The sequence below is a fragment of the Branchiostoma floridae genome, chromosome 8, assembly GCF_000003815.2.
Source record: "Branchiostoma floridae strain S238N-H82 chromosome 8, Bfl_VNyyK, whole genome shotgun sequence".
NCBI classification, from domain to species: Eukaryota; Metazoa; Chordata; class Leptocardii; order Amphioxiformes; family Branchiostomatidae; genus Branchiostoma; species Branchiostoma floridae.
This window is the reverse complement of record NC_049986.1, coordinates 21,029,219-21,040,243: the sequence shown is the minus strand read 5'-3', so window position 1 is coordinate 21,040,243 and position 11,025 is coordinate 21,029,219. Positions and strand designations below refer to the sequence as shown.

At 40.6% G+C, this 11,025-nt stretch overlaps 2 protein-coding genes across 3 annotated transcripts in view; both read right to left on the bottom strand.

Moving 5' to 3' along the window:
* Positions 1 to 342: 342 nt before the first annotated feature.
* Positions 343 to 3,931, bottom strand: LOC118421278 (matrilin-2-like). The gene is made up of 7 exons (XM_035828503.1): positions 3,737 to 3,931; positions 3,103 to 3,205; positions 2,569 to 2,703; positions 1,831 to 1,919; positions 1,513 to 1,618; positions 813 to 1,019; positions 343 to 622 (listed from the first exon to the last, which is right to left on the bottom strand). Exons 1-7 carry the CDS (start codon positions 3,857 to 3,859, stop codon positions 441 to 443), a joined length of 945 nt encoding a protein of 314 aa, XP_035684396.1. The 5' UTR covers positions 3,860 to 3,931; the 3' UTR covers positions 343 to 440.
* Positions 3,932 to 5,141: 1,210 nt separating this feature from the next.
* The window catches only part of LOC118420791, a 32,746-nt gene continuing 26,862 nt past the window's right edge, over positions 5,142 to 11,025 (bottom strand). Inside the window, exons 2-8 of one of the 2 annotated variants that reach the window (XM_035827785.1) lie at positions 10,564 to 10,888; positions 9,908 to 10,017; positions 9,351 to 9,623; positions 8,003 to 8,932; positions 7,375 to 7,591; positions 7,153 to 7,233; positions 5,142 to 6,688 (exon numbers count right to left, since the gene is read on the bottom strand). In XM_035827785.1, the coding sequence (XP_035683678.1) occupies positions 6,504 to 6,688; positions 7,153 to 7,233; positions 7,375 to 7,591; positions 8,003 to 8,932; positions 9,351 to 9,623; positions 9,908 to 10,017; positions 10,564 to 10,888 (2,121 nt within the window). In that variant the 3' untranslated portion in view covers positions 5,142 to 6,503. Of the gene's footprint in view, positions 6,689 to 7,152; positions 7,234 to 7,374; positions 7,592 to 8,002; positions 8,933 to 9,350; positions 9,624 to 9,907; positions 10,018 to 10,563; positions 10,991 to 11,025 lie in introns of those variants that run through there. The other variant, XM_035827784.1, reaches the window with a different exon arrangement.

Here is an 11,025-nt window from a genome sequence, read left to right as displayed (position 1 = left end):
AGACAAAAGCTTAGTAGGTTTGGATACAGGGTTAGTATCAAAGATCCTTCAAGGCATATGTAGTGGGCTTCTGAGGAGACTGTTCAACTGTTGTAAAGTGGCCTGCCTCATTTTATGTTCAACATAAAATGAGGCAGGCTACTTTACACTTATTCTCCTTGGTTCTTCACCCCTCACCTTCCCCACAAAAGTTATAACCTTAAGTACGCACCGGTCCAAACGTGGTTCGTATTAGGCTTGGTATGGAGTTAACAGTTATAGATAATGACATTACTATCAACGAATTGGCAATGGAGACTGAGATAGTAGTGTACACTCAAAAACAACACTATGGGACAGATATTCATCAATATGTTTTATTCAACCTATTGTCAGAATTTGTTCAAGCATGTCTGAACGTTGTTTTAACGACGCAGACGGACGCAACATAAAAACGAAGCTCATGCCACTCCACGGCGACTCCACGGGTTAAGGTTGACGCATCTCTCACCAGTACTGTACACCGATTCCACGGCCTCCACCATGGTGTGGAAGTCATCGAAGGACTCGAGGTGGAAAATGTGTTTGTACTCTGGTTCTGAAACCAGCTGCTCCATGTGGCTGTTGACAACGTTGCCGATGCCTTCAAGATAAACATTTGGTCGACAATCAATTAATAGTTGATGAGAGTTCTTCTTTAGTCTGTCTGGCAAAACAAAGCAAAATCCTACAGAAATAGTGGTATATGGTCAATGGTAAAATTAGGTGCCTGGAGCAATCATTTAACATTCGCGAATAGAAAATGTGATCCTTTTTGATTTGATTTTATTTACCCAGAGCAAATACAGAAACACCGATGTTTTGTAGCCTTTGAGCCGCCGCTACAGTTGCAGAGGCGTCATTGGGCTGCCCATCGGTGATCAGAAGGACCTCCTTCAGAGACCCAGAGCGTAGTCCCTTGGTAGAGACGCTGAAGTCTCCGTTTGCGAACATGGTTGTTCGGGCGTAGTCAAGGGCCTCGTGAGTAGCTGTACCGCCACCTAGGTTGTCAATGTTAGAAAAAGTGTATGATTCTCATATACTTGTCTACTATATATCGTCATGTTTTCTTTCATCGTTTTCTCCGTTATATACAGCTTCAGTCATTCATAACGTCTTTTTTCGATTTGTTAAGAAAAGACAGTTTTGAATCATATCTTTCTAATACAAACTAAACAAATCATGTGTCTTGTAGCCGGAGGCGTATTTGGTGGTAAATACAATCTAAATTAAAAAAAAAAAAAACTTATAAGATTTCATCCATATACATGTATGTCCAAAGCCGTGATAATAGAAAATGTCCTTAACATGATTAATCCAGTCATGATCAAAAATAAATACAGTGCTGAATGCATCGCGATGCAAGTAGTATGTCTGACCTCGTTATTTTATCCTATCCAAGCTGCTCAATCTCTTCGTCCTCTTGAGCAAAACTATATAGAGTTGGCAGCTATCATAGGTTTGAATACCATGCTATAATGGTAATAAACTTACTTGAATAAGTGACCTGCGAAATTGCATTTCTCACGCCCGCGTAGGTACCATAGTCATTGAAGTCAAAGTGCTCTGTGAATCTCGAGCTGAAGGTCATGAACGCGACCTGCGTAAAAAAGGCCAAACATTATCATGTGGGAGGACACATGCATTTAGATACTTCTTTGAACAAGACAAATGTAATTAATCATAACGTTCTTGAATTTCCAGCCCAAACCAACTCCCCAAAGGTAAGGCCATTGATGGCACCTTACGCTGTTCATCAGTCTGTACAAGTTAGTTATACAAGGTAAAGGCAGAAAAGACTTAAGTTAGTACCTGGTGGTATGGATAATTTGGGCCTATACCGGGGCAGATATAGCCCAGCAATTCACCCAATGCGTCCCTTGCATCGTAGAAAACCGGAGCTGTTAGATAATATGGAGTATACGTGTCAGACGTGTCAGACAACGAAGGCTGAGTGATGCAGCTCATGGTTTTGGTTAGAATCTTGGCCTTTTCAACATTGTATTTGACGTGTTCTAACCCATCAACTCATTCATATCGCTACCTCACTAAAGTTGTTCAAACGTTTCAAATCTTTTATCATATTCAAGATATTGAACTGATTCAAAAAAGCTCCACCAAGAGATACTGCTTCTGGCTTATTCTATTTGTTTCATACTAGGAAAATAATAAATGCATAACAATCAACTATAAATAAGATATAACAGTTCAAGGGAGGCCGGACACTTATGCGTATGCAAAGGCAACCCTTTATCAACTTACAACAATTCAAATAAATCAATTAAACAAAATGATAAAGCAATATAGTGAGAAAACAGTACAATAATGAATTTGCCATAAGTTGGGTAATGAGATAACGTTAAATTTTGATTTATAAAATCAATTTCAGTGTTACTCTTGAATAAAAAAACAGTGATACAGAACTTAAAAATAACGTTTTATTCAAGTTGTTCCAAACCATGGGCCCCCTGTACGTAGCTTTGGCTGATTGCTACCTTATGTGATGGTGGTTGATATTCTCCAAATATATAATATACACAAGAAACTTACATGTAATACTGCCAGACTCATCGAGGATGACGAGCAGATCTCGCTCTTTCTCGGGGCTCCGGGTAAGGCTGGTTTGACCCTTCAGGAAGAACGTGTCGAAGGCTCGTGCCGTTTCCTGGGGGGTGATCGTCTCACCTGGAGATATCAAAGTAAAGCATGACGATGAAGATGAATTCTATCGAAATTTCTTCTTGATAAATCGTCCTAATATTTTTATTAATGTACAGTACGTAGAGTTTTGGTCAAATGGAACTTTGACTTCAAATTTTAGTTTATTTGTATTCACATCTAATTAGCTGAATATTTCATCTATTCTTCCTGCAGTAATCATACACTTGAAGTACCATGATACATCATATGAAAATTACATTGGAGACAAGGTGTTTACAAAATAACATATCGTGTAGAAGTTTTTGAATGAGATAATTACCATGACACTACATGTAAGTAACGATACCTTTTGCTTGTTAAAGAATATTGGGATACCCAAACTTAACTTCAGCTCCACTTTCATTTCATTTTTTATGGTCTTACCTGCGGGCAGCTGTTCCGTTTCCTCGTTAGGACCGCAACCAGTCCCGCCGTTGGACGGGTGACGTAGGATCACCCTGGAACGGAGGCGGGTGTTGTAGCCAACCTTGAGAGACCATATCGTTAATATGGTAAGCAATTGATACGTTAAAGGACGGGCAGTCGCTGCGACTCTCTAAAAATCTAAAGGATTTTCTTGAGGAAGGTCAGTACAGGGCGTTACGTTGTTTCACAAGGAAAGGCAAAACGATGCCATTTCTTGAATCAACTATAACGATGAAGCTTGGTAGAGAGCGATCAAGATTTCTTCCATGGTGCTAAATGGCAAAAATTTAAATGCAGCATATTCCCCCCGACTCAGGTGTATTATAATATCTGAATACTTAATATTTTAGATTGTCGCAAAGATAGACCATCTTTTACCTCTTTGTATAGGGGCTATCCAGTGGTAAAACAAATTGAATGGTGAAGACACACTATTTATAAATGATCACAGGTTCATTCCGAAGAAGTATTAATTGAAATTCACGTAATTTACATACTGATCAAAGATATACTGAGGCACTTCCAAAGGTAATATTAACCTGGGTGTCATCAAACGATCGTGAAAAATAAGACAGGAGCTATTTTATACTACCTTCATCCACTCTGTCCATTGAGACTGCAGACAGTCGACAGACGTCGTGTCGTACAGCCAGGCGTAGGCAGTCGTGCTCAGCAGCACCAGAGTCGTAGTGGTGAGAAGAAAAACGGAACGCATCGTTGCACAGCTTCACGGTGGAGTACAATACTCTTCAAACTGCTGGTCAGCAACTGTAGCCGTGGCCGTTCTTTGCCACTTTTATGCTTTGCGTACGAAATTAGATCGGGTGCCATAAAGATAACGCATGGCGCACATGATAGTGGGAGCACATCGTGTTTGCCGTACGGCCTGGGTATTCTGTGGCGTTGTTTACTTTTACGAGGAAATGACCCTGAGTGACTTCACTTTATCATTCACACTTAAATTAAAGCCGTAATGATACTGAGAGAAGCCACGCGTCGTCCGTTCATACCCGTGATGGTCAAGTCTCTACCACCATTACATGTAGATCTACCTTGCATATAGTATGAAGCATAGAGTATCAAGTTGAAAATAAAACGGGTCCATCGATATCGTTGACAGAAAACCATTTTCTTTCCTTTTCGGAAATGATTGTTTGCCTCGATATCGCGGCTGAGGCCTACGTCACATTTGCAAACCGGGGCCCGGCCGTGCAGCTTCCGGGAACGAAAAGTATAACATAAAAGACACCAAACTTTACAAGACGTAAAGAGAATAGTCGTGGGCATTATTTGTGTATATTTTAATTATACATTTCTATTTTTCGTTTCGGCCGGGCCCCGGATTGGAAATGTAACGTTAGCCTTACCCCATAAAGTTTGGCACTTTTAATAGAGACGTTAACACATTTCTGATATCAGTCTAACCAATAAAAGTATGACGCAGTTGACTCTGCGTTTTTCGTGAGATTATATACCTCACAACGTTGTACGTTTCCGTCGCTATCGGTGTATTTGTTATCATGAACCGTGCTGGTATTGATAGATGTCTTTATTACTTGACAATTTACAGTTGGCAGGTGCTTTGTACCCACGACCGTTCTCTTATTTCCTTCTCAATTTCGAAATTATCGAGGCTTATCAATATTCAACCAAACGCGGTTAACACGGATATTGCTAGCGCTCAAGATATCACCAGACTGCCAATGCTTGCGTGAAGGTTTGCTTTATAAAGCTTTGTTGTAAATTTGTCCTTGATACTAGAAGCAATTAAGTTTCTTCCTCTTGGTTACTGAAGTATATTAGTTTACCAGGCTTCCATGTCCACAATTATGCACATTGTATCAGAACTGTAATTATAATCCGGAAAAGCATGCTAGATTAAAAATGATAACAAACGCGGCCAAAGCAATAATTTAATAATGGAAGGAAGGAGGAAGCTGCATCGTTGACACATACATTTATAATTGTCTGTGAGTAGTCTTTTAATTTAAAAATCGAAAATTTTATTTTCTTCAAATTTAAAAATCATTGGACTAGACTATGTATTCCTCTTACTTTGAGCAAAATACTGTAAGGAATTAAATGTTATCTATGATAATTTTTATGATAATCATCGCATTTGCACTGCTAAGCCTTTTACCAATTGTAACCACAACCATCTGTGCTACAAGCGTTTTCAATCGAATATACAGTTTCTCTCCCTCTCTATGTACAGTTGGTTCCCATATTCGAAAATCAAAGTTTGTCATTTGGAGTATAAGAAGAACATATTATGAGGTGAACATAATGTTGGCCAAAACTCAGTAATACATTTATTGCCTTTGAGAACTGCAGTGCAAATTGCCAATTAAACGCTGAGAACCGCTTCCATAGTGAGTTACCACCCCCAGAACCAAAAGGTATATTCCTAAATCCCATTGTAAATCTATTAATGAACCCAGCAGAGAATAGGATTGCACATGTACATGGGACAAGAAGATTTCAAAGTGCCATTTACCTGCTCTATGGTTGGGAATACAAATGACATTGTCATACATTTTCCAACATTTTCCTTGCAATCTATGGCATATATTTTCTCATTTTACAGCTGCTTTCTACGATTCATAGTACTGGTTAGTTTGATTGTGGTTTACACCAATTTGTATTTTGGGGTTGACATGCCTTGCTTGAAGAGTTTCATAGTTTTGGGAAAACGTCTCTGCCTCTATTTCAGAAAGACAGAATTAGCAAGATGTGATGATGCAGCTGACTTCACATAACTTGTGGATTATTTGTCCTAAATGAACCTCAGAACTATTTTCATATTTTGAAATGTCTTAAAACTATAATTATGATTGGCATTCTATGAGAACATGCAAATGAAAAAAAAAATTGTAAAAAAAATTGAAGTACCCTTCATTATGGTATCGACCGGTAAGTGGTCAAGAAGTTTGAACAAATGACTTAACACACAGAGTACGGCATGCCAAACAAGAATGTTTAATTTTTTCCTGTCTTCAACGTACAAAAAAAAACGATGACAGCCACATCGGATCAACATGGCCATATCTACTTGCTCGAGTTATCAATTTCACCTGTCCATCTGTGGGTCACAAGGGGGGATGAAGAAATGATTGCAGCTTAGGCGCTGGGGCGACATCCATTTAATCTCCAAGCAGATCTTACGGTAGCATAAGATAGCATCAAAAGCTGCCAGAAGAGTGAAGCTTGCCTAGGAGTACGTATGGCTAACATATGATCTGCCAAAGAACACAACGGTCAATGGCTATCATCAGGCAGCCTAACACACTAATAGGCCGGCTTCACTCCTCTGCCAGCTTTTGATACTATCTTGTGCTACCGTAGGATCTGCTTGGAGACTAGCATCCATTGGGCTCTGGGATTGAGATCCCTTGGGGCACTGGGGCTGACGTCTCTTGGATCACTGGCAAATGCGGCTTTAAGAACTGTTCTTCTGTCTGTGCTCCAGCATCCATGTACCTCCGAATTGGCTCCGGGCTGCGGGGACTGGTGCGGCTTTCTTGCTCAGAAATCCCCATAGCCTGAAATGGATTACATAACATAAAAAATGCATAAACATAAATCATTGTAGTTTGTAATAGAAGCAAATTTATATGCATACAGCAGGGCTCGAGATACCACCTGCATATGCAGATTAGTGCAGATAAAACTGGAGCTGTGGGGGTATTTGTGGTGTCAACCTGCACCTAACCTGCACAGGTCCATCAATGTCCTATGATGTAGGTGTATATGGATCGTTATTACCGGTAGCTGCATTGACTGCTACCACCTGTAAGGCATAAAAGAACAAATAGCAATGTTCCTGAAAAATTTTAGTATGATCCATACTTCCTAAATTCAGAGAGGTGCAGGTATGCAGAAAAAAGTACTTCGAGGCCTGATCAGTAATAACGAGTGCTGTTTCCTTGATACATAAGGACAAAAGAAGTAGCCCAAACAAATTGAGGAGAGTCTATAATTAAACTAACTACCCTGCACACTTTTACCTTTCTGCTGCAAGTCTTCCTCCAGCACTAAGGGGGTACAATGAATTCAGGTGTTTGGAGACTTGAGTCTGCACTGCCCCAACTGAAACAAGATTCACAAGGAAACATCAGATGTACATGTAAAATGTAAGAACCTATTTAGTCCTTTCCTCACATAAAGGAGTGAAATATCACAATGGGTCAAAGTTGAATAAAGTACAAGGTCATGATCAAAATAACTTACCAGTTCGTAGAATTGATGATCTCGAATTTTCCTGCACAAACTGAGCAGCCTTGGACCAGAGAGGATGCTGTGATCTCATTTTTGGCCATCCAGTGGATTGTGTTGGGTCCCATCCCTCCGATGGCAGGGACAAGAACTTCAAAAGTGCCCTTATTTCGTCGCTTGACCAGGCAGGGACTCTACATTTTATTGGCCTGGTTAACATCACATGGACGGCCTAAAAAAAGAAGTTCAACATACCTGGTGTCACTTGAATAACAGAGCTTGAGCTTAGCCCCGCCTATTGTAAGCTCCTCGCAATTCAGCCCCTGGCTGCAAAGAGTGAGTAGTCGGCCGACCCAATAACCAAAACCAACCAATACTGTTTGCATGTGCACCTTTTCTGCACCAAATATTGGAGCTATGCAGCTAATTTTTGATTGTCCACTGCTGCCTCTAGATATTTGTGAAATGTTTTCATGTAGAGGTGTTTATGTTCAGGCCTCGACTTGTGGTATTTGCGGTATTCACGAATAACAACTTATTCTCTGAGGAATTATAGTACAACACAAAATGTACTCCCTTCTGGAGTGGAATGGTCATTCAAGTCCAACCCTAAATCTGAGGAAAATAGCCACAGTCAGCCCACCTTTTCGGGTTCTTTACTTGAACTTGAAGGCTGGTCATCTTCTTCTGTGGAAACCTCTACCTTGACTTGTTCTTGAGACAGTTGTCCAAGGGAAGAAGGACAGGGCTCACTCCTTAAGTTCTGCTGCTCATCTTCTGTCTCTTCTTCCACACCAGGCTCTGTCTTAATTCTTACCATCGGGTCCTGAGAACTTACAGAATTGGGCTGTGACCCAAGTACAGTTCCTAGGTGCTGGGTTAGACTTGTTAATGGTTCTGTCACTCCTACAGCACTGTATGTGTACTGTTCAAACTCAAGTAGTTCCATAGGTTCTTTCTTTACTTGTATCTGTCGAAGGCTTGTATCAGTGCTTGGAGTCTCAGAGACATCCATGTCTGTTGCTTGCCAGCTAGATGTCTCTTCCTTTTCTGTGTGCTCTTGAGGAAGCTCTCGAACATTTTGCAAAGTAGTTTGGTCATTGTTCGGTGCTGAAGGCACTTGGCTGCCATCCCCCATTTCAAGCCAATGGCCGTGCTCAAATGCTGAGCTAGTGTCACTACAGCCATGCTCGAATGTAGGGCTAGTGTTACTACAGCCATTCTCGAATGAAGGGCTAGTGTCACTACAGCCATGCTCGAATGTAGGGCTAGTGTCACTACAGCCATGCTCGAATGTAGGGCTAGTGTTACTACAGCCGTGCTCGAATGTAGGGCTAGTGTTACTCATGATCATGTCCATTCCTTCGTCTTCTTCTGCTTCATACTCCTTTGTCATGACCTCTCTCAGCACATGTTCCAAGTCACCCTTGCGCCTCGCCCTGTACCCGGCTGCCACCACGATGTTCCTCCGATTCAGCTCTGACTGTAGTTCCTCTACCTTCATCCTGGGTAGGAGGGCAAGGGTCGTCTCCTTGGAGAAGCCTAGGATGCCTGTCATTGGTGGGTTTCTGTCCTGTAAGAACAATAATAAGTTGTGCTTAAGGGATGTTACTGTAGTTCAACTGGTAGCAGCCTCACAGTTGAGCTCCTAGTTAGTACACACACATAACATGTATCATACAACACACAAAGACCATACACAGACACAATCACAAACACACAGACACACACATAAATAAGACAGAGTACACCTATACACAAAGATACATGAACTCTCGTATCAACACATATATATATGCACAAATGCATGCACACGCACACTTACACACACATGCACGCGCACACACACACACACACACATACACACATACACACACTCAAGCTATGACAATTTTTATTCCTATCAATTTTGGACTCATGTTCTTAAAGCCCTACCAGTACCACAATCTATGAAAGTAAGGTTTAGTGACTATAGACAGCACTGTACTTACCCCTTCACTGACATGGTCACTTGCTCCATGAAAATCTTCACCACCACCTTGTACACTGCTCGACAAATGAGCACACATGGGTGTAACAACACTGTTCAGTCTGGCGTTGTCTCCTTCCAGTCTGCTATCGTGACGTAGGCGGATGGCATAATTGTGATGATCATCTAGTTCCTGGTCCAGTCCTGAACCAGATGCATCCATGGTGGTGTGGAGGTCAGGAGCAGAACCATTTGCTGAATTGTTCACAGAAGAGCCAACCTCTGATGCAGTAATCTGTAAAGTGAGGGAAAATAACGATGCATTAGTACTAATGCACAGCACTGTATTCTTGTAGATCAGTAATATCTAAAACTAAAATGCAATACAAACAAATCTTACAGTTGGGAGACATTCTTAACAATTGACGTCCACTTAACAATTGTAGCCATGTGTCCAAGCACAAACATTAAATGTTCCTCAGCTGATATTCACAAAAATACATTGATAAATTGTGCCATATAAAAGTAACACAATATCATACTAAGATGCATATTGAACTTGGTATGATTATTACATACCTTCTTACTCTTAGGTCCTTTGAGTTTCTTGGGGGGAGGCCAACATCTCTGTTTTGGAGCTGGTCTCTTTGGTTTAACTGTCACCCAAGAGTGAAGGACAGGTAAGGCGCCTGAAATAAATGTAACATGGGAATTTTTCTCATAAATGATAAGAAATTGCCTCTTGTTAGCAAGACAGACTAACAAGACACACAATGAGTGACAATGACATGCATAATCAAGGCTAAAAATACTTTTTCTGCATACCTGCACTGGTGCAGGTAACATCAAAAATAGCCTGCACCAGACAAATTTTACCTGCACCACTCTGAATTTTGGAAGTACAGTATAGTCCATACTAGAATTGTTTTTCTTTTCTACAGAATATTACTTAATAGGTCGTAGTGGTAACATTCAATGCAGCTAGCTAATAACAATCCACGTACACCTACATCATATGACGTTTATGTATAAAACCTAGTATTTGGGACCAGTACAGGTTAGGTGCAGGTAGACATCACAAATACCTGCACAGCTCCAATTTTATCTGCACTAACCTGCATACGCAGGTACTAGTAGTATTTCGAGCCCTGATAATACATATTCAAAACTTATAATTTGAAGTTAGATACAGCAGCGAAAAATTTCTGCATTTACAGTTTGTAAAGTTCACTTACCTTCTCTGAGCTTTGGCGTCTTCAGCCTAAGTCCATGTCCTGACCATCTCAGAATGTCAGAGTCTTCAAAGTGCTTTTCACAAACCACTGAGCTCTGGTTACTAGTAAGTGCAGAAATGTCTCTTTTGATCAGAGACGCCCAGTGCTTAAGTTTCTTTTTGTTGTCAAGTACTTTTTTGGGGACACTGAAGAATGAGATGTTAGACAGGACTGTCTCCCCATCCACCTGAATGTAGTTTGAGCTTTTACATCCATATGCCTTGCAGTATTTTCCTGTTGAGAAATTTTTCTTCTTGGGTCTGCTCTCTGGACAAGAAGTGTTTGTCTGAAAAGGAAAAGGCAAGCACAAAGTTAACATTATCGAAACTAATATCATAAATCCACTTTCTATAGAACTTAAATGTTATATCAATGATACAAGTTATACCACGGTGGTTCTGTTATCAAACCTTGGTGGTCGTT

Coding starts and splice junctions, on each gene's coding strand:
- LOC118421278 (XM_035828503.1), bottom strand. CDS start 3,859: ATGCGTTCCGTTTTTCTTCTCACCACTACGACTCTGGTGCTGCTGAGC. Junction 3,206..3,736: donor AATGGACAGAGTGGATGAAG/GTAGTATAAAAT, acceptor TGGTCTCTCAAG/GTTGGCTACAACACCCGCCT. Junction 1,020..1,512: donor TTCGCAGGTCACTTATTCAA/GTAAGTTTATTA, acceptor TTGACAACCTAG/GTGGCGGTACAGCTACTCAC.